At 41.9% G+C, this 23,861-nt stretch overlaps 1 protein-coding gene across 2 annotated transcripts; it reads right to left on the bottom strand.

Moving 5' to 3' along the window:
- Positions 1–1,967: 1,967 nt before the first annotated feature.
- LOC129819569 (general transcription factor II-I repeat domain-containing protein 2A-like) lies at positions 1,968–21,276 on the bottom strand. 2 transcript variants are annotated; one of them, XM_055875924.1, is made up of 3 exons: positions 19,780–21,276; positions 10,430–10,563; positions 1,968–10,338 (listed from the first exon to the last, which is right to left on the bottom strand). In XM_055875924.1, exon 3 carries the CDS (start codon positions 4,423–4,425, stop codon positions 2,605–2,607), a length of 1,821 nt encoding a protein of 606 aa, XP_055731899.1. In that variant the 5' UTR covers positions 4,426–10,338; positions 10,430–10,563; positions 19,780–21,276; the 3' UTR covers positions 1,968–2,604. The 2 variants fall into 2 exon arrangements, with proteins under 2 accessions (XP_055731899.1, XP_055731898.1); XM_055875923.1 differs by lacking the exon at positions 19,780–21,276 and adding an exon at positions 19,145–19,773.
- Between the last annotated feature and the right edge of the window lie 2,585 nt (positions 21,277–23,861).

The raw sequence follows: 23,861 nt of genomic DNA, 5'->3' as shown, positions 1-23,861 counted from the left end.
ATTGGCTTTAAGTTTGACCAATATAAGCAGACCCGTAGATGCATTTGAGCATGTATATGACATTTGTGGTGCTACAGTTAATGAAGCTTTGAATTTTGTATGCTTTACCTGTTCTCGGGTGGTAAAAAACTTTAGTGTTGGTCGTATTGTCACAACATACAGTGGCCACACTTGTAATTACCATTGGGCGGGCCTGGGAGCCAAGTGTCACCCGTTTTTGGTAGCTGGATGCTGTGCGTAACGGAATCGGCTAGATTGCGCACACAGCGAAAACAAATGCAGGGCAATGTTGTGAACTCTGGTAGATTTGGAACACTTTTGAGGATGTTCCAGTGTTTCAATACGATGGATTTGATGAGACCGGCACATGGGTTGTAAGGCCATTCTACTGCCAGTGTTTGTCTATGGAGATTGCATGGGTGTGTGCTCGATTTGTGTGCCTAACACTCATTTGAAGGGTTGTCCACATACTTTTTTATATATAGTGTATCTTTTCCAAAGTGCGACATTGTGGAAATATGAGTTTTTCTGGACATCATAAATGAAGGTCTCCTCCCAGTGTCCCATAAATCAATGCCTATTAGTACAGAATAACTTATTTAAATGTAATTCGCAAATACATTTGAAAGTGTCAACTTTTAATGCAAAAGGGTCTATCCTATCAGAAGGGGATAAAGAGAGTCCTTTACTCAGGACTGACACTTGGGCATCAGTGAGAGACCCTGGTGATATGTTGATTACTGAATATTCTTGTTGCGGTTCTGACTGAACTTCCTCAGGGGGCCTGGAGGTGGATTGATGAGCCTGCTATTCGAAATAAAAAAAACAGACTATGCTATTGCGTGCCACTGCATTTAAGCCAACCATGGCTCACCTTCCTCCCTGCGCTTTGTAGCCATAGAACACAGCAAAATTACACCAAGAGGTGGTGACATTGTACGCTAACTAAAACAAAGAGCCATTATGGCAGTACTGCTTAGACACTGTGGATTCAAAGTGGCTAAACAATTATTTTTCACTGTCCTCGTTTCTATAATGTTGTTACCTTGATTTTTGGGGTCTCTGTGTCTCCGGATTCATAGACACCAAAATATAATCTATGTATATTTTGACATGTCCTATTGATTAACGAGACATACTATTTACCTTATTATTTTGTGCTATAATTTGCCATTTACGTTGAAACATTATCATTATATATATATATTTTTTACATGTTTGTGTCTCAATGGGATATAAATAAGAGCTAAGTGCAAAGGTCAGGTCACTCTGAGGAAGACCTCAGCTGGACGTCGAGACGTCAGTCACCTGTTCGCGTCCTGTACAATGGATGAAAGTGAGCATAAAGCAATCAATCTCTGCCTTTGCCAGGTACGCTGCTACTTAATATTTGAATGGAGTTGTTTTTTTTGTAACTGCAGGATGAGAAAGTGCATGCACTGCAGCCTCAATTAGCCTAGCTAGCTCAAGTTAGCTAGCTTAACTAGCTTCACCCAGTTTGATGCAGTCAAGACAGGTACTTCGTATTCGCGGATAAATAACCTAGTTAGGACAGCTATTAGTCTACTATACCGCGAGTCGGCTTCTTTTGTTGCTGTCTCTCCCTCCCTATGTCACTTGCTAAGAGTACAGACCCTCCCCCGCCTGCTAGAGCGGCGCCTGTCTCCCTCGTGATTTATCAGCTCCGGTTAATAAAGTAGCTTTAAAAAAAATAAGACTGTTCTGCTGCGTTCCACACTTGGATCGGATCTAGATCCGACCAAGTCTCTACCGAATGGGTCTAGTTGTCCTCGATTCCATTTGGAACTGGTCTCTATTTTAAAAATGAATTCATGCACATCCCCAGGTACATGTCGGAACAGGTCCAACTTTTTTTGGAACCGTAAGTACCTCTAGTTCAGGGGTGTCAAACTCATTTCGCATCGTGGGCCACATACGGCCTAGGGAGATGTCAAGTGGGCCGGACCATTAAAATTATACCATACTCTGCTATAAATAACCAAAATATCATGTCTTTCCTTTGTTTTGGTGTAAAGAAGCACAAGAACATTAGGAAAATATTGAAATTTAATGAACTATCCTTTTACAAAACATTTCATGAAACACCTCATATTTCCTTAGACAAATGTGCAATTTACTTTTATCATTCACAAATATGCATTGCAACTGATCCCACTGATTGTACAAAAGCACAAAACTTTAATTGGTACTGAAAAATATAGTAATGCACTTTAAGATTAAATGAGACTTTTAAAGAAAGGAATTTTTAAACCACTTACACATACGCATATAAAATCTAAATGTAATCCCTGCGTACACCTTACAAACTAAGGAGAGTGATTTTAAATGTGTAATGAAGAAAGTGTTCGCCTGTCCTGTAAATCTGTAAACTTCATACATGAAACATACATACACATACAATACATACTGAAAATTGATGGAGTTGTATGAACAGTAGAATTCCATCACACAACTTTTGTTTTGAAGCTGCTGACTAACATTAAAGTGCACATTTTTTAAATCACCACAGTAAGGATTCATCTTCACAGAGCTGTATTCTTTAAATGCAAACAGTATCTAAGGCAGCATTTTAAAGGTGTTAGTCTAGTCTGGACTTGTATTTGTTCCTGAAACTTGGCATCTTTTGGCCTGTACAAGTGCATCAACACCAGGTGTCATGTCCTGACTAGCTGTCACTTTCAGAATGTCATTTAAGTGCTTGTTTGTGAGCCTTGAACGCATTTTTGTTTTATTGATATTCATCACTGAGAAAATTTGTTCACAAAGGTAGGTTGTCCCAAACATGCACAAAATTTTAGCAGCCAGGGCTGTTAATTTGGGGTACCCTGGTAGTAGATACTGATAAAATCTGTCCAGACCTACAGAGGCAAATTTGCCCTTCAAATCTGCATCACACTGCAAATCAATTATCTCTAGCTGAATTTCGACCGGCAGATCAGAAGCTTTATTAACTGTGAAAGGTGAGCGAAAAACTGAAAATTCTGTCTCAAGTTCACCAAATACCTGAAAACGTTTCTCAAACTCCCGCAGTAGTCCTGCAATTTTGTCTTTGTACCGTTTCATGTCCGCATCAGGTCTGGTCACACACACATCTCTCAGACAGGGGAAATGAGCAGGGTTGCCATTTGCCAGTTGCATCTCCCACAAAGTCAGCTTCAACTTAAATGCATGTATGTTGTCAGAAAACTGGGTGACAACTTTTTTGCGGCCTTGCAACATTTTGTTCAGATTGTTCAAGTGTTCAGTAATATCAACCAAGAATGCAAGGTCCCGTAGCCATTCCTGAGATTGTAATTCCAACACCGGTTTTCCTTTTTTCTCCATGAACTGTCCGATTTCCTCTCGTAGATCAAAGAAATGCCTCAGCACAGCGCCTCGGCTTAACCATCTCACTTCAGTGTGGTATGGCAGGCTGTGGGTAATGTTGCTGTCGCTGAGAAGTTTGTCAAACTGACGATGGTTCAGACCTCTGGACCGGATGAAATTTACAGTGCGAACAACCACTTCCATGACGTGGTCCATTTTCAGCGACTTGCAACACAATGCCTCCTGGTGCAAAATACAGTGAAATGTCCAGAAACGATCTCCATTAAGGGCTTGTACTTTGTCTTTGAACTTTGTCGCGACACCTGCTTTCTTTCCGACCATGGATGGCGCGCCGTCTGTAGCCAGGCTGACAGCGCGGGACCAGTCCACTCCAACTCTGTCCAATGCAGCAACGACAGAGCCGAAAATGTCCTCAGCTGTTGTGGTGTCCATCATTGGCACCAACTCAAGAAACTCTTCAGTAACAGTCAATGTCTCATCAACTCCTCGAATAAATATGGCCAGTTGGGCCACGTCTGTGATGTCAGTGCTCTCGTCAATTGCCACGGAAAATGCAATAAATGACTTGACTCTCTGTTTCAATTGACTGTCTAAATCTGCCGATAGTTCCGAAATCCTCTCTGCTATAGTATTCCTCGTCAGGCTAATATTGGCAAAAGCTTGTCGCTTCTCGGGACATACAAGTTCAGCCGCCTTCATCATGCATCGTTTAACAAAGTCACCGTCGGAATACGGCTTCGATGCTAATGCTATTTCGCTAGCAATTAGGTAGCTGGCTTTTACCGCTGCTTCACTGACTTCTCGGCTCTGGATGAAAGTTGACTGCTGTTTCCTCAGACCCGCCAGCAATTCGTTAATCTTATCTCTTCTCAGTTGTCCTTGCAAGCCGTCATATTTTTCGCTGTGATGAGTCTCGTAGTGGCGTCGAATATTATATTCCTTCAATACCGAAACTTGTTGCAAACACACCAAGCACGAAGGTTTTCCGTGCATCTCTGTAAATAAATAGGACGTGGTCCATTTTTCTTTGAAAATTCTACACTCCTTATCTACTTTTCTCCGTTTGGATAACGACATTTTGGCTAATGAGGGTGTAGCGGAGAGGTAGAGACCAAGGTATTAACAACGTCGTAACAAGCAGCAGATGGCGCATTGATACCGTCTGCTGTTTTCAGTCTGTCTCAGTGATGCGGCTTGTCTTCTACTCTGATGGAAAGAGTGCGCCCCTTAGCGGATAATCCATGAATTGCAGCGAATTAAAAATATTAATTCCATCTCTTTTATGCATTTTTTCCACTTTCAAATTATCCTGCGGGCCTGATCGAACCTCCTTGGGGGCCGGTTCCGGCCCGCGGGCCGTATGTTTGACACCCCTGCTCTAGTTGAAATACTATCAGCTTTTATGACGTTGATAATGATACCACCTATCCGCGCATTCATTTTCTGAAGTTGCTGAAATAAATAAATTACATTTCTCCACTCCTGCTCCGGAGTAAAAATGTACATGTGGTGTATTATTTTAATGGAAGAAATGCTTAATTCATATTATATTAGACTATGTAGGAGGTTATAGACCTACAGTAATTTCAGTCGGGTTAAATGGAATAGTATCCTATCTGAACAGTGTGACGACCCTCCCACTCTGTCTGCAGTATTCTCTCTGTGTTCTTGTTTCCTTATTAGGATGTCGGTGGGCGGAGTTGGGAGGGTCGTCAGCTACATGGGAGACACCTGGGCCCCGTGTCTCCCAGGATAAATACACCACTTCCCCATTCATGGAGAGAGTCTCTCCATGCAGATGGAGAGAGTCTCTCCATGCAGACACCTTGATAGATTTTTGTTGTGTTTTTTTGTGACTTTTTGGTTGTTTGCTTTAGCACCTTTCAACACACCGCATTCACATTCATGCATGCAAAACACTCACTTACACACACCATTGTATATTATACTTAGTTACTTTAGTTAATAAATATATATTTTGTTACTCCTTTTCTCCAGGTTGTCTCCCTTTTTGTTACGGACTTTGAGCCGGTTCGTGACAACAGTAAGTAGGCTACATTCCCTTATTTGACGCCCCAGTGTTTGTATAGATGGGTTGGTTGTTTAGCGGCAGAACAGAAGGGGTTGGCTTAAATTGTTGACATGTAAACTATATTTAGTCTCCTATGTTTTATTGAAGACATACATTTGCTCAATGAGCTCTTGTCTCTCAAATACATTGTTACTGTTGTTGGTCAGCTAGCTAGCTATTTTTGCCATATTATCATAGACATGACATCATCCTAACATGCCGACCTGACACGTCGCGTGCGCGAGCGTCGCAAAATAAATGTAGAAATCCATGTTATTCAATTATTGCTCGCGTCTGCGACGCCAAGGGCTAAAATAGAAGTCTATTTCTGACGCAGATCACGCTGAAAGTCATCTACTCATTGGTTTATAGAAGCAGGTACCCACGTGCCATCTCCTCATTGGTTTTACCCACGTGGGTGTTGAAAGACTAGCAAGTGCAAGCTAACTAGCTAAATTGCCATTCATGTTTAATGCTTTTCGACCTGTCCCAAAATTAATGTCATTGTTTTGATATTTTAACCTTCGTGTCGTGATCGCGTTTGGTGTGGGGGGGCAAAATGAATTTATGCACGATAGCGCACGATGGCGCAAGCGCGAAGCCTGTTTGGGTTCCGTGTAAGACATGGAATATTTACTAGGATTAAATGTCAGGAATTGTGATAAACAAAGTTTAAATGTATTTGGCTAAGGTGTATGTAAACTTCTGACTTCAACTGTAGATACTTTTGTACCCGTTTCCTCCAGCATCTTCACAAGGTCTTTTGCTGTTCTGGGATTGATTTGCACTTTTCGCACCAGAACGCGTCTCCTTCCTGAGCGGAATGACGGCTGTGTGGTCCCATGGTGTTTATACTTGCATACTATTGTTTGTACAGATGAAGGTGGTACCTTCAGGCATTTGGAAATTGCTCCCAAGGATGAACCAGACTTGGAGGTTTACAATTAGTTTTCCGAGGTCTTGGGATATTTTTAATTTTCCCATGATGTCAAGCAAAGAGAGAGTTTGAAGGTAGGCCTTGAAAAATGTCCACAGGTACACCTCCAATTGACTCAAATGGTGTCAGAAGCTTCTAAAGCCATAACAATTTTCTGGAATTTTTCAAGCTGTGTAAAAGGCACAGTCGACTTAGTGTATGTAAACTTTGGAATTGGACCCATTGGAATTGTGATACAGTGATAAGTGAAATAATGTCTAAACAATTGTTGGAAAAATTACTTGTCATGCACAAAGGAGATGTCTTAACCGACTTGACAAAACTATTGTTTTTTTAACAAGAAATTTGTGAAGTGGTTGAAAAACGAGTTTGACTCCACCCTAAGTGTATGTAAACTTCCGACTTCAACTGTAAGTCTCGAAGGTGTAAACATACCAATCAACTGAGAATGTTAATAATGTTATTTTCTCTTCATTTAATAATTTAAAAGTTTATATAAATGTTGAACAGTATGCCGTTACTATTCAAAATGGAGGGACTCTTGGATGCTAGCTTGAAATATACTTATTCATGTTACCATACCAGAACTTATTGATTACTTTACATGTATAAGGAATGTATATGTTGGTGGTCAATGGAGGGTGGATAACAACTAGGTGTATGGAAAGTTACTGAGTGAGACAAGTGGGAGTGCAGAAAATTTACATTCTGTCAAAACATGGTATTGTTAAATCTCATGGCTCCTAAGGAGGGAGGCAAAGGGCAACAGTCTGGTTCCAGTCACTGATAAGGTAGGACAGTCGTGGATTAGGGAGGAGTGAGGAATTTGGCCCGAGGTCAGGTCAGATGGAGTGAGAAGGAGCAGTGCCATCCCAGAAACATATACATTGTAGAATAATAGTGAAGTCATAAACTATGGAACACACATATAGAATCATGTAGTAACCAAAAAAAGTGTTAAACAAATATTTTTGATTCGTCAAAGTAGCCACCCTTTGCCTTGATGAGTTTTGTACACTCTTGGCACTCTCAACCAGCTTCACCTGGAAGGCTTTTACAACAGTCATGAAGGAGTTTCCACATATGCTGAGCACTTGTTGGCTGCTTTTCCTTCACTCTGCGGTCCAAAGCATCTCAATTGGGTTGAGGTCTGGTGATTGGTGAGGTCAGGTCATCTGATGCAGCACTCCACTTTCGTTCTTGGTCAAATAGCCCTTACACAGCCTGGAGGTGTGTTGGGTCATTGTCCTGTTGAAAAACAATTGATAGTCCCACTAAGCACAAAACCAGATGGGATGGTGTATTGCTGCAGAATCCTGTGGTAGCCATGCTGGTTAAGTGTGCTTTGAATTCTAAATAAATCACTGACAGTGTCACCAGCAAAGCACCCCAACACCATCACACCTCCTCCTCCATGCTTCACGGTGGGAACCACACATGCCGGGATCATCGATTAACCTACTCTGCGTCTCACAAAGACACGGCGGTTGGAACCAAAAATCTCAAATTTGGATTCAGACGAAAGGACAGATTTCCACCAGTCTAATGTCCATTGCGTGCATTTCTTGGTCCAAGCAAGTGTTCTTTAGTTGTGGTTTCTTTGCAGCATTTTGACCACGAAGGCCTGATTCAGTCTCCTCTGAGGCTGGTAACTCTAAAGAACTTATCTTCTGCAGCAGATGTAACTCTGGGTCCATCTTTCTTGTGGCGGTCCTCATGACAGCCAGTTTCATCATAGCGCTTGATGTTAAAACTACACAAAAAAAAACTTTCAAAGTTTTGGAAATTTTCCAGATTGACTGACCATGTCTTAAAGTAATGATGGACTGTTGTTTCTCTTTGCTTATTTGAGCTGTTCTTGCCATGATATGGACTTGGTCTTTTGCCAAATAAGGCTCTTAGTTTTGATGTCTTCACTATTATTCTACAATGTAGAAAATTGTAAAAAATAAATAAAACCCTGGAATGAGTAGATGTGTCCAAACTTTTGACTTCAAAGTAGTCACCTGCTTCTTCCTTTCACTTCTCATGCTACATACAAGAGCACACATATCCACTATTGTTCAGTGGAAAAAACAGTGGAAAAAAAGTTTTACTGTGGGGGATTCTGTTTCTGGCAGCTGACATACCGTGGTCTATAGGAATTCCCATGCTGGGAAAGTTGATATCAAACACATAATAGGACACATCCAATGCACTGTACCTTGTTCAAATGGCTGTCCACTAATGACTGTAAACACCTGTGAGCAGTCCCCAAGAGCCAACACAAATTGGTAGGGTCTGGACTCTGGACACCTCCGCCTGGTGCAGGTACTCAACCATGTTGGTCCCAACCCGTTAGATTTTAGAATATGATGACTTGTGCAAAGCATGGAGGCACACTGACAATGCCACTCACAATTTATTTTGTATACTATATAGCCATTTAAGAAAATATAAACACACAATCCCTGTTTGATACCTACATCTTCCATTAAATTTGGGGCGGAGGCTCATAGATACACACGGAGGTGTGACTTAACGTGATCACACCCCGATTAGGGTACAGCAGTAGGGTACTCATTACTCCCATGTAATTAGCCAAACTATGGTGGCATCTTCAGCAAACTACTGACAATTTTTTTGTCATTTCAATAAACGTTTTCAGCAGCCTCATGTGTCGTTATTAACATACTTGGTTGTCACAACAAATTATTTGCATGATACTTATTCTGCCACGCTAATGTGTTACCCGACCTGCCAACACTGACAGTAAGTTGTCACATTATACTTAAGTCACTGTTTGTTTACCCCTAGCTTTTTTGACGGTTAGCTTATGTTATCTGGCTGGCTAGTGAAAGAAATTCATCTCAATCTAATTCGCTAGTTTTAGATACGTTGCGTAACTACTTCCAGTCTTTGCCTGCCTTTGAACAGTCTAGGTAATTAGAGAAGTAGATTTTTGCCTATATGTGACCAACCGGCTTAATTCGGTCTTATGTAGCAAAATTTTAAATGGTGTTTTAATGTCCTTTCAACTTCCCGGAGACCAGCTGGGGAGACAACCCTACCAAATTGGCTTATGGCATTATCTACACCTACTTGGTGGAATCGACATGTTTGCATAAATATCCAAATGCAGAAGAAAATTATAGTTGTTATTTGTATGGATACAGCGCACTAGTCCTTACTACAAGCTAACTAGCAAGCTTTGAGCAATACACATAGCTAGTTAGATACAAACAAGTGTTACCGGAGATGAAGTACTTTGAACACACATGTAGAGTAACAGGAGCTCACAGCTTTCCATCATAATCATCGCAGCGTAATTACCAGAAACCATGAGGTTCTTCTAACCTGGTCCATGAGCAGTTGATGATACTTCATTTGGTTTTCTTTTTCTCCCACTATGGTTCAAACAAAAACGGTACGCAACAGCTTATCATCAGCATCTTAAAAGCAGAGCGAGTTAAGAAAGGCTGATCATTTCAGCTGATAATCATGAGGTACATTATCTATTCATACTAACATTTTACATTTAGATGAAAGTGTATCTAATTAATTAAGACACCATGGAAGTATGTTCAAAGTGACCAACCAAGCACATTCAAAATGTTTATAGAATTATATATATTTTTTAAATAAATACAGCCGTTGTCAGGTTATAAGTAGGCAATCTAACATATGAGTAATGGGCTGTACCATACTCAGGGCCCTGCCTACAGTATCTATAGGTTCATTTACACAACAATGTCTTGGAGTGTGCAGTTCTGCATAACAGATATTGGAGTGGTGTTCTGTTCATTCAAGGCTTACAAACACTATCATCTAATTTCCCCATCCATCTCCCTATGCCTATCCACTATTTAAATGTACAGGCTACAAGTCAATTAAGGACTTTCTGGTCTCTTAGAAGCTGGGCCGGAATGTCTTCCTGCCAATCTCGTAGACTGGTGTGGGAGGACCACTGGCAGAAGTGTCAAAGGGATGTCACCTTGTGCATCTGGAAAGAAATATTTAGTGATTAACCTGATCGTTTCAGGCAAAATGTAATGAGCATCTGGCACCACCAGCATGGTTCTTTCAAACTATACCTGCACTTTGAAGAGAAGATCTTGGGCCTGCTTTTCTCAGCTGGCAAAGCAACATTTTTGGTCCTTGAAGACCCCGATCCAGTTCAGTGAGCTTCACCGAGCAGTCCGGGTTTCAAATAGAAGTCCTGAACAATCTGTAGTAAAGCAGACAAACAATTACTTTGCCTTTGCAGTTAATCATTGCTCTAACACCTAACTCTCAAAGTCATCCTGACCTCAGTCTGGAATGGCTCTTTGATGTTGTCGGCACAATGAGTCGATAATGAAATGAAGGGGGCTGTGCTTTTACTGGTTGGCTCTCCTCTGTCTCTCACTCAAACACACACAGCCCCTTAGCACCGCCTGTTTTATTACAATGGTTGGATTTTCAAATCCAAACAATGAGACGTCTCAACCCGAGGGGGGGGGGGGGGGAACATTGAGAGAACCCTGTCGCACAATTTATGAGTGAATATTGCATTAACAAACAGCCTCCTTTCAAGACCAGTGTGGTCAAAGCCAATATTCCCTATAAACTGCATGCAGGCGTGCTGCTCCCCGGGACTGCCATGCAGAAACAAAGATCAGCCCGCGCAAAAACGCACGAGATTGAACTTCTCGTTAGTTAACACTATCAATGTTTCCCTTTACTGTTGGAATTGCGATCGAATTAACACAATATTATCCACTTTCAATGCAACATACCGAAAGAAAACAAACTAGTCAAGAGTTCTTGTTATAGGCAGAGCGTATCAGAGTAGGACTCTATTGCATTGACAGGTCAATCAGAGCTGCAGTAGGCCTATATGCAAATAGACCATTGCCATACATGGATGTGCCATTCATTTTGAACATTTTGAGATCAAATCAAGAGCTGCATGTAGCCACTCGTGCACATTTATTCATAGTCTTTGCTAGTTAGTGTTAGCCCAGTTACATATAACTTGTAGTCAGTAATGTTGGAGTGATTGCGTCCTACAAGAGCACAACATATGTACATTTCTAGCCATCTTTGAAAATTGAGTCAGGAAAATAGCTTTTTGTTATGTCTAAAGGGGGAAGTGTCATAAAGTTGCTTCATGGTTCTAAGAAGCTCCTGTCAAGTTAAGTCTTTCAAGATTCTACTAAGGTTGTACTATTGGTTATCGACGATAATGTAGAAGATGGAGATGCTGTTTTACACAGGATCAATGAAAATCTGCGCCCCCCCAAAACTCTGTCCCCTCACTCAAAAGAGAATTTATCCATTTTACTAACCCTCAAACTTTGGAATCAAAATGGCCAGGTTACACTCATTCAGCGTATCCTTTACAAAGCTGTCCATTGGCCTTGACCTCTGCATTTAAGTACAGAATAAAGAGATGTTAGAAACATTGCTAGATAGCATTGAAGGCTCCTCAGAGGAGGAAGGGGAGGATCATCCTCCTCAGTAAATTTCAGAAAAATAAAAGTGACATTAAAACAGATAACTATACTATATATATTCAAGTCACCAGATAATTTCTTAAAATACACTGTTTTGCAATGAAGGTCTACAGTAGCCTCAGCAGCACTCGGATAGCACCAGGGTGTAGCCGGAGGTCAGCTAGCTTATATCCTCCTCTTTGTATTAAAGTCAATGTATGCAAACTAGGTGGCTCTCACTCCCTTCCATAGACTTACACAGTAATTATGACAACTTCCCGGAGGAAGTCCTCCAACCTATCAGAGCTCGTGTAGCATGAACTGACATCTTGTCCACCCAATCAAAGGATCAGAGAATGAATGAATCTAGTACCGAAAGCTACATCTAGATAGCACTTCAGCGCATAAAATGTGGTGAGTAGTTGACTCAGAGAAAGACAATAGTTGAACAGTTAAATTATTTCTTACAAAATTAAGAAGCGAGAGAGCTATATTTCGTAGTATACTTTGTTTCACTTTCACTTACTTAGCTAGTGTCAAATGCAGCTAGCTAGTTTAGCCTACTCAAATAACTGGCTCAAACAGAGATGTTAGCTAGCTGGCTATGGCTATCCAACACTGGACCTCTTTGCCACTGGGGCCCCCCGGTGTAACTGTTTACACGGGTTGCTGCTGAATATACTGTACTGCATGATTGTAGCGGGTTAGTTCTAGTAGCTATGTTGACTATGACGTGAAAATTATGTACTGTAGATATTACTGCACTGTTGGAGCTAGAAACACAACCATTTTGCTACACTCGCAATAGCATTTTACATTACATTTTAGTCATTTAGCAGACGCTCTTATCCAGAGCGACCTACAGTAGAGTGCATACATTTTATTACATTTTTACATACTGAGACAAGGATATGTTTCTATAAATGTAGAAATCCATGTTATTCAATTATTGCGCCAACGAGTGTCTGCGATGCCAAGGGCTAAAATAGAACTCATTCCTATTTCTGACGCAGATCGTGCTGCAAGTCCTGCCTCTCCCATCTCCTCATTGGTTTATAGAAGCAGGTACCCACGTGTCATCTCCTCATTGGTTTATAGAAGCAGGTACCCACGTGGGTGATAGAAAGACGAACTGTTTTGCCGGTAGTCGTGGTAATACAATGAAAGTTTAGATGAGATCACCATATAATTTAAACGATGAAAAAGCCTGGAAGGAGGAGAGATGACTAGAAACGATTCAGTTGGCCGTTTTATGTGTGAATTAATTGTCGGAGTAGAGATCCTTGTGCATTTCAGGTAAAATAACAACTCAATGTTTATATCCCAGGACAAATTAGCTAGCAACAGAAAGCTAGCTAAATAGGACAAATTAACGTTAGCTAGCAAGTGCAAGCTAACTAGCTAAATTACCATACATGTTTAATGCTTTTCGACCTGTCCCCAAATTAATGTCATTGGTTCAGAGTTTGTTTTGATATTTTAACCTGCGTGTCGTGATCGCGTTTGGTGGGGGTGGGGGGCAAAATAAATGTATGTACGATAGCGCACACGCGCAGCCGGTTTGGGCAAGGTGTTAGCCTAATTGTCATAGAAAATTGAGGAGAGAGGAAATCAACTTAATTAGGTCTATAATCAATAGCCTAGCTTTTAAATGTGCCTGGCATTATAAATCATCCACATACAGTGTCTTCGGAAAATGTATTCAGATCCCTTTACTTTTTACACATTTTGTAACATTACAGCATTATTCTAAAACAGATTGTTTCAAAAATAATCCTCAAATCTACACACAATACACCATAATTCAGGGAAGTCAGGAACCAATATACTCAGTCAGTTAGGAAAGCTAAGGCTAGCTTTTTCAAACAAATTTGTTTCCTGTAGCACTAATTCCAAAAAGTTTTGGGACATTAAAGTCCATGGAGAATAAGAGCACCTCCTCCCAGCTGCCCACTGCACTGCAGATAGGAAACACGGTCACCACCGATAAATCTACGATAATCGATCATTTCAATAAGGATTTTTCTACGGCTGGCCATGCTTTCCACCTGGCTACCCCTACCAACATCTCAGCATCCCCGGCAGCAACTTGCCCCCAACCCACACCTCTCCTTCAACCAGACCCAAGGTCCTAAACGATATCATAACCGCCATCGATAAAAGACAGTACTGTGCAGCCGTCTTCATCGACCTGGCCAAGGCTTTCGACTGTCAATCACCGCATTCTTATCGGCAGACTCAAAAGCCTTGGCTTCTCAAATGACTGCCTCGCCTGGTTCACCAGCTACTTCAGAGTTCAGTGTGTCAAATCGGAGGGTCTGTTGTCCTGACCTCTGGCAGTCTCTGGGGATGCCACAGGGTTCAATTCTCAGGCCGACTCTTTTCTCTGTATACATCCATGATGTCGCTCCGGCTGCTGGTGAGTCTCTGATCCACCTCTACGCAGATGACACCATTCTGTATACTTCTGGCCCTTCTTTGGACACTGTGTTAAACCTCCAGATGAGCTTTAATGCCATATAACACTACTTCCGTGGCCTCAACGCCGCCTTAAATGCAAGTAAAACTAAATACATGCTCTTCAACCCATCGCTGCCCGCCCGACTAGCATCACTACTCTGGACGGTTCTGACTTAGAATATGTGGACAACTACAAACACCTAGGTTTCTGGTTAGACTGTAGACTCACATCAAGCATCTCCAATCCAAAATTAAATCTAGAATCAGCTTCCTATTTCGCAACAAAACCTTCACTCATGCTGCCAAACATACCCTTGTAAAACTGACTATCCTACCCATCCTTTACTTTGGCGACGTCATTTACAAAATAGCCTCCAACACTCTACTCAGCAAACTGGATGTAGTCTATCACAGTGCCATCTGTTTTGTCACCAAAGCCCCATATACTACCCACCACTGCGACCTGTATGCTCTCGTTGGCTGGCCCTCACGTCATATTCGTTGTTAAACCCACTGACTCAAAGGCATTTATAAGTCTTTGCTAGGTAAAGCGACGCCTTATCTCAGCTCACTGGTCACCATAGCAGCACCCACCCGTAGCACGCGCTCCAGCAGGTATATTTCACTGGTCATCCCCAAAGCCAACACTTCCTTTGGCCACCTTTCCTTCCAGTTCTCTGCTGCCAATGACTGGAACGAATTGCAAAAATCTGAAGCTGGAGACTCATAACCCCCTCACTAACTTTAAGCATCAGCTGTCAGAGCAGCTTACCGATCATTGCACCTGTACACGGCCCAACTGTAAATAGCCCACCCAACTACCTCATCCCCATATTTATTTTTTTGCTCCTTTGCACCCCAGTATCTCTACTAGCACATCTATCACTCCAGTGTTAATGCTAAATTGTAATTATTTCACCACTATGGCCTATTTATTGCCTTACCTCTCTAATCTTACTACATTTGCACACACTGTATATAGATTTTTCTATTGTGTTATTGACTGTTTATCCCATGTGTAACTCTGTAGCACTGCTTTGCCTCATCTTGGCCAGGGCGCAGTTGTAAACAAGAACGTGTTCGCAACTGGCCTACCTGGTTAAATAAAAGGTGAAATAATTTTAAAAATGTCAAAGTGGACTTTTTTTGGACAAATTAATAAAATGCTAAAACGGAAATGTCCTGAGTAAGTATTCAACCCCTTTGTTATGGCAAGCCTAAATACTTTAGGAGTAGAAATGTGCTTAAGTCACAAGTTGCATGAACTCTGTATGAAATAAGAGTTTAACATGATTTCTGAATGACTACCTCATCTCTGTACACCACACACACATATTTGTAAGGTCCCTCATTCTAGCAGTGAATTTCAAGCACAAAGGCCTTGGAGGTTTTCCAATACCTTGCGAAGAAGGGTGACTATTGGTAGATGGATAAAAAAAAGCCTGCTATTGTATATCCCTTTGAGCATGGTGAAGTATTAATTACACTTGACGGTGTGTCATTACAAAGATACAGGCGTCCTTCCTAAGTCAGTTGCCAGAGAGGAAGGAAACTGCTCTGGGATTTCACCATGAGGCCAATGGTGACTTAAGCAGAGTTTAAAGAGATATTTCAGGATTTGGCAATGACGCCCTTTACTTCCCCAGAGTCAGATTAACTTGTGTATACAATTTTTATGTCTCTGTGTCCAGTATGAAGGAAGTAGTTTTGCGAGCCAGTGCTAACTAGCGTTAGCGCAATGACTGGACATCTAGCAGTAGATACCCATAGACTTCGTCATTGCGCTAACGCTAGTTCGTGAACGTCCTTCATACTGGACACAGACCAAGCGTATCCACAAGTTCACCTGTAGTTTATTTTTTTATGCATCCTGTTTGCAATAAAGCACTAAAATAAAACGGTGGCAAAGAAATGTACTTTGTCCTGAATAGAAAGCAGCATATTTGGGGCATATCCAACAACACATCACTGAGTACTACTCTTCATATTTTCAAGCATGGGGTGGTTGCATTATGTTATGGGTATGCTTGTCATCAGCAAGGTCTGGGGAGTTTTTCAGATAAAAAGAAGCAGAATAGAGTTAAGCACAGGAAAAATCAAAGGAAACCCTTGTTCAGTTTGCTTTCCAACAGACACTGGGAGACAAATTCACCTTTCAGCAGTACAATAAGCTAAAAGACAAGGCCAAATATACACTGGAGTAGCTTACCAAGACGACATTGAATATTCCTAAGTGGCCTTGTTACAGTTTTGACTTAAATTGGCTTAGCCATTTAAGTCTTTCCATTAGTTTCTCACAATGATCAACAACCAACTTGACAGCGCTTGAAGATGTAATTTCTTTTTAAACGTATTTTATATTTAATTCCAACATACAGGTACTGCACTGATTGTTACTGAAAAATCAGACACGTAACCTAAAGCAACATATATATATACAAGAGAAATATAACAAACAAACCTTAAAAAAAAAAGTGACACTAGCAAGATTTAAAACCCGAGTGGGTTGGGATGTGTATTGTACATACTTTGAAGGAATCAGTTAATATATACATGTAGGCTACAGTCCATAAAAAGGAACGGGTCATTGATCAGAATCAAACCCTAGTCCCAATGAATCTCCATGTTATTCAGTTGATCATTACTATCGGTCCACAAATTGATCTTGCTTTAATCTCAATTAAATGTTTCTATTATGCATGTTCTTATAATTGACCTCCACTCTGCTGTTGGATGTTAGTTTAACCCTTTAGACCCCCAATTGAATTCTAGATTACTGAGAATTTAAGTAAAGCTCATTTTCAAAACAGACACAGATCAAGAACAAATGACAATTACAAGTTAAGGAGCACCTCCTCTGACGTTCGTGTCAAGGAATAACACTCATTGCCTTCCATTGTGTAAATACACTATCAAACAACGATCGACACTCAAAAGAACAAAAACCATAGAGTATTTAAATTGTGGTAAATTACTCACTCAAAATGTAACTATTAAACTTGGAAATATTATTTACATATAAATAAAAATATCAAGAACGTGACCAGAGGACAATATTCAGGAAGTATTTGAAAACCCACAAAGTAGGCTATTTGATTGAGAACGATTCTTTATTCTGAAACAATGTAAAAAATAAACGAGACCATTTCAAATGCAGGTAACCTCTCTCAAGACTTAGTACAGAACAGGCATGACACAATGTCGAAATAGTAGCCTACTTTGACAACAATTCAGTGAACACAAGCAGTATTAGATAGAAAACAACTGTTCAGAGACGATGTCTAGAACAAATTCATATTTCACTCACTTTAGTGTTTGCATTTGCCTAAATGTCATGGAACTTCTGGAAGCACTGCCCCATCCTGCAAATTGGCACAAAACACATAGAGCACCCAGAGGAGGTTTCTACACAACTCCCACTCTTTGCCCTGCGTCCACTCCGGATGCACACCACACCCCACACACCCCCTCATGCGCCCTTCAAACTTCACCTGCTTTCAAATGAGTTACAACTCAGTCCACACGCCCTGGTATCAGTCTTGTCTCCCCTCTTCCTGCCACTGTAACCATATCAAAGTGAATGGACAAACTGCATTTCGAATGCCTTCAGAGACCAGCGCCTGAGGTTTCTGGGAAGGGGCCTTTGCAGGGTCCCCCACACAATGTATGCATTTACGATGGCAATGTTGAGCATCCCCCAAAACACATACTTCCACTATTTTCTGCCTGTGCGTCCAACATTGATATAGCTTCTAAATTGGTCAAGATGGTCAACCCCACCTATTTTCTTGTTGTATTCCATGACAAGCTCTTCAAAAGATATACATTTTCTACAACTTTAAACACAAACCCCAGCCACTTTCACTTTAGGCCCAGGCTGTGTGGTACAAGGGTGGCTGTGTGGTACAAGGGTGAATGGTGGGACTTGGGGCAGACACACTCCATGGAAATGTAGGCTCCCCTCTCGGGTGTGCGGAGAGCACACTCTTCCTCCACACTCTTCCTCCTCTGCTTCGCCCTCTCCCTCCACCACTCATCTCTAACTCCCTGACTTTCGCTGTTGAGACCTGACTCTCCACATCACTTCCCTCACTTTCACTGACCTAGAGGACCAGAGTAAAAGACGGCGATGAGAGGAGCGACAAAAATACAATTGTGGGTCAGGAACATAATCTCTCACTATTTCGCTCTTCCTTCCTCTTCCAACCATACCCTCTTCCTAATAAGGGGGTTCCTTATTGTGTGATACGGATCTCTTTCCCTCTCCATCCAGAGTTAGCCAATGTTAGCTGATTAGTTATAAAGTTGGGACAGTTTCAAAATGAAATGCATCGGTAGAAACTGAACAAAACAAGTAACTTGTTAGCTGGCAATGAAAACACATAGCCAACTCATCATATGAGTTCCACTCCGCGGGCTACTACTCTAACGACAGCTAAGCTGTCATAATAGGAAAACGAGGCAATGTATGTATAGTCTATGAATATCTGCACCTAGCCCAACAGATAAAAACGAATTACTCTAGCCGTGGCTTCATTTCGGTGGCCAGTTAACTGGATGTCTATTGGGCTAGCTAGTGGACGTGCCAGCTGAGGTTGACGCTTCGTGAGTGTAGCCCACTTTTATTACCTGACAGCCTAACTAGCTAGCTATAGCAAGCAGCTTGGGTCGTTTCCATATGAATTACACCGGTAGAAACAAAACAACCAACTAGATACAGCTAAACACTTCAACTACTTCCATGAGACAGAGAGCAATCATTCGAGCTCCACCGCTGATGTGCTCGCCTTCACCAACCAAGTTATCATGACATGCGAACTATTCCCCAAGTTTCGCAGCCTCACACATATCTGCTATTTACTTTTCACTCACCTCGACATCATCGCTTTTCAATGTGCGTGTCCGAATCATCAACCAACATTAACCTCTTTCACTGTGAAAAGTCGTGTCCGCTTCGGCGCCGTCATTTTGAGCAATTGTATTTAACCAAAATCTTATTTACAATGACCGCCAAAACCCGGACGATGCTGGGCCAATTGGGCGCCGCCCTATGGGACTCCCAATCACGGCCGGATGTGATACAGCCTGTATTCGAACCAGGGACGCCTCTTGCACCGAGGCGCCACTCGGGAGCCCTGTAATGAAGCTAAAATGATTTTTTTTTTTACGTCAAATGACAGCACACCCTGTTTCTGGAGTGATGAGAACTCGATCGGGTGGAATACGACGATACGAGCAAAGAATAATGAGGTTAATTTATTAAACATATTTGATTCAAGCGATTATTTCAGAGAGCGCTTTGTAAGCCACGCCCCAGTGGGCAGAGCTAGGCATGTTGGACTGGAACACGTTTTAATGAGTTAAACCTGTTTTATAAAGTGGCGCCGCCATTGTTCTGTGTAGCCTAGTTATGCTAACTAACAAATATATTTGAGACCAGTGTATTGCAGTTAATTTCGTCTTTTACTTAAGTAAAATATCTTTGAGTAGTAAACAGGGAAACATACCAGCGTCGATTACTATCTTTAATTTCAATCTCTAGTTGAGTATAAGTAGTTTTGTTCTGGTCGCAAGAGAATCCAGAAAATTGCAGTGAACAGCGCCACACTCAGGCAAAAAACTGAATGTTCTATTCTCAGCCAGGCCCATCTTTTAAAAGAAAACAATTTAATTATATCTTTATTTGAGCAAATAAGTAGTTATGATGTGATCACAAGAAAATCCTACTAATTCAGGTAAAGAGCCCCACAGTCAGGCAAACAAATGTTAATATTCTATGAAAGTGAGAACAATTATTTACCCTGGCTGATATGGCTTCTACTTAAAAATATTATCAGAGTAAATGAATAGATTCACTGCTATCAACCTGTCTAATATAAACACATTATTTACACAGACCGACCACAGACCTTCATGGGAAAAAGCATTCCATTGTCTGTTTTGTCAACGAGCCCTATGTATTCCAAAGCCTTGTGGTAACCTGATGATCCCAATAATTTAGGTAGCCTAATACATTATTTATGTTCTACTGTGAACTGCCTGGGACTCGTTGTTTCCATGTTTACTACTCAAAGATATTTTACTTATTAACTGCAAATATATTAACATAACTAGGTGTAACAGCATAACTTTACGGCGTCCCCTCGCCCCAACACGGGCGCGAACCAGGGACCCTCTGCACACATCAACAACGGTTGCCCGCAAAGCATCGTTACCCATCGCTCCACAAAGGCCGCGGCCCTTGCAGAGCAAGGGGCAACCCTACTTAATGTCTCAGAGCAAGTGACGTAACTGATTGAAATGCTACTAGCGCGCACCCGCTAACTAGCTAGCCATTTCACATCCGTTACACTCACCCCCCTTTCAACCTCCTCCTTTTCCGCAGCAACCAGTGATCCGGGTCAACAGCATCAATGTAACAGTATAACTTTACGTCGTCCCCTCGACACGGGCGCGAACCAGGGACCCTCTGCACACACCAACAACGGTTGCCCACGAAGCACGGTCGTAACCCATCGCTCCACAAAGGCCGAGGCCCTTGCAGAGCAAGGGGCAACCCTACTTAATGTCTCAGAGCAAGTGACGTAACTGATTGAAATGCTACTAGCGCGCACCCGCTAACTAGCTAGCCATTTCACATCCGTTACATAGGCTAAAGAGAACCATGGCGGACTTTTAAAATAAGAGGCTTTATATTATATTAAAACGTGTCCCAGTCCAACATGCCTAGCTCTGCCCACTGGGGCGTGGCTTACCGAGCGCTCCCTGAAATAAGCGCTTGTAATTCCTCCAGATCGAGTTCTCAACACACCTGTTTCTGGTTGATGACAACAGCCACGCGAATACGACAACAGGTTGTTAGCGAGTTCATTTTGCGATATTGACACATTGTTAGAAAAACAAGGCAGTTAGTGGCCGCTATAGTAAATTAGAGAAAGACCGTCTGTGTTCTAAAGGGTTTTAAGCTAGATATATTCTTTTGTTGCATTGGATCTCAAGCCACCACGTCCATCTATGTCGCACTTCCGCATCTGGTGAAAGGTGACAAAGCTAGAGCGGTTTTGTCAGACCATGAGACGTCCTGAAAATCGGTCTACTCACAAAATCGTGTGAAGCTTCCGAACGTCCATGCGTATGGGCTAATAGTGCTTCCCAACCCCTCGGGGTACGTGGGCAGTCTCCAGGGGGTACCTGGGAGATTATATATTTTATCTTAATGGGAAGAAAAACATTTACTGAGACCACTGGTGTGACATCTCTAGTTATTTTATATTTACAGTGCCTTCGGAAAGTATTCAGACCCCTTGACTTTCCACATTTTGTTACGTTACAGCCTTATTCTAAAATTGATTAAATTGTTTTTCCCCCTCATCAATCTAAAAACCATAATGACAAAGCAAAGCTTTTAATTTTTTGTTGTTGAAATATCCCATTTACACAAGTATTCATACCCTTTACTCAGTACTTTGTTGAAGCACCTTTGGCAGCGATTACAGCATAGTCTTCTTGGGTATGAGTTTTTCTCTACAGATCCTCTCCAGCTCTGCCAGGTTGGACGGGGAGCGTTGCTGCATAGCTATTTTCAGGTCTCTCCGGAGATTAAGTCTGGGCTCTGGCTGGGCCACTCAAGGACATTCAGAGACTTGTCCCGAAGCCACTCCTGCGTTGTCTTGGCTGTGTTCTTAGGGTAGTTGTCCTGTGGAAAGGTGAACCATCTCCCCCAGTCTAAGGTCCTGAGCACTCTGTAGCAGGTTTCCATCAAGGTTCTCTGTACTTTGCTCCGTTCATCTTTGCCTTGATCCTGCCTAGTCTCCCAGTCCCTGCCACTGAAAAACCTCCCCATAGCACGATGCTGCCACCACCATGCTTCACCGTGGGGATGATGCCAGGTTTCCTCCAGATGTGACGCTTGGCATTCAGGCCAAAGAGTTTTAAATCTTGGTTTCATCAGACCAGAGAATCTTGTTTCTCATGGTCTGAGAGTCTTTAGGTGCCTTTTGGAAAACTCCAATCGGGCTGAAAATGGGCTTTTTACTGAAGAGTGGCTTCCGTCTGGCCACTCTACCATAAAGGCCTGATTGGTGGAGTGCTGCAGAGATGGTTGTCCTTCTGGAAGGTTCTCTCAACTCTACAGAGGAACTCTAGAGCTCTGTCAGAGTGACCATCAGGTTCTTGGTCACCTCCCTGACCAAGGGCTTTCTCCCCCCAATTGCTCGGTTTGGCCAGGCGGCCAGCTCTACTTTTCACTCACCTCGACATCATCGCTTTTCAATGTGCGTGTCCGAATCATCAACCAACATTAGCCTCTTTCACTGTGAAAAGTCGTGTCCGCTTCGGCGCCGTCATTTTGAGTAATTGTATTTAACCAAATTCTTATTTACAATGACCGCCAAAACCCGGACGATGCTGGGCCAATTGTGCGCCGCCCTATGGGACTCCCGATCACGGCCGGATGTGATGCAGCCTGTATTCGAACCAGGGACGCCTCTTGCACCGAGGCGCCACCCGGGAGCCCCGTAATGAAGCTAAAATGTTTTTTTTTACATCAAATGACAGCACACCCTGTTTCTGGAGTGATGGGAACTCGATCGGGTGGAATACGACGATACGAGCAAAGAATAATGAGGTTAATTTATTAAACATATTTTATACAAGCGATTATTTCAGAGAGCGCTCTGTAAGCCACGCCCCAGTGGGCAGAGCTAGGCATGTTGGACTGGAACACGTTTTAATGAGTTAAACCTGTTTTATAAAGTGGCGCCGCCATTGTTCTGTGTAGCCTAGTTATGCTAACTAACAAATATATTTGAGACCAGTGTATTGCAGTTAATTTCGTCTTTTACTTAAGTAAAATATCTTTGAGTAGTAAACAGGGAAACATACCAGCGTCGATTACTATCTTTAATTTCAATCTCTAGTTGAGTAAAAGTAGTTTTGTTCTGGTCGCAAGAGAATCCAGAAAATTGCAGTGAACAGCGCCACACTCAGGCAGAAAACTGAATGTTCTATTCTCAGCCAGGCCCATCTTTTAAAAGAAAATAATTTAATTATATCTTTATTTGAGCAAAATAAGCAGTTATGTTGTGATCACAAGAAAATCATACTAATTCAGGTAAAGAGCCCCACAGTCAGGCAAACAAATCTTAATATTCTATGAAAGTCTTGTTTCTCATGGTCTGAGAGTCTTTAGGTGCCTTTAGGAAAACGAGTAGGTTAGAGTCTTGATGGTTCCAAACATCTTCCATTTAAGAATGATGGAGGCCACTGTGTTCTTGGGGACCTTCAATGCTACAGACATTTTTCTTGTACACTTCCCCAGATCTGTGCCTTGACACAATCCTGTCTCGGAGCTCTACGAACAATTCCTTCGACCTCATGGCTTGGTTTTTGCTCTGACATGCACTGTCAACTGTGGGAGCTTATATAGACAGGTGTATGCTTTTCCAAATCATGTCCAATCAATTGAATTTACCACAGGTGGACTCCAATCAAGTTGTAGAAACATCTCAAGGTCGCTCCATAGGAACAGGATGCACCTGAGCTCAATTTCGAGTCTAGTAGCAAAGGGTCTGAATACTTATGTAAGTAA

The sequence above is a fragment of the Salvelinus fontinalis genome, chromosome 22 (assembly GCF_029448725.1).
Source record: "Salvelinus fontinalis isolate EN_2023a chromosome 22, ASM2944872v1, whole genome shotgun sequence".
NCBI lineage: Eukaryota > Metazoa > Chordata > Actinopteri > Salmoniformes > Salmonidae > Salvelinus > Salvelinus fontinalis.
The sequence above is the reverse complement of the archived record's forward strand: the minus strand, read 5'-3'. Positions and strand labels throughout refer to the sequence as shown.

What these genes read in the sequence shown, in the direction of transcription:
- LOC129819569 (XM_055875924.1), bottom strand. Translation starts at nt 4,425, where the DNA reads ATGTCGTTATCCAAACGGAGAAAAGTAGATAAGGAGTGTAGAATTTTC.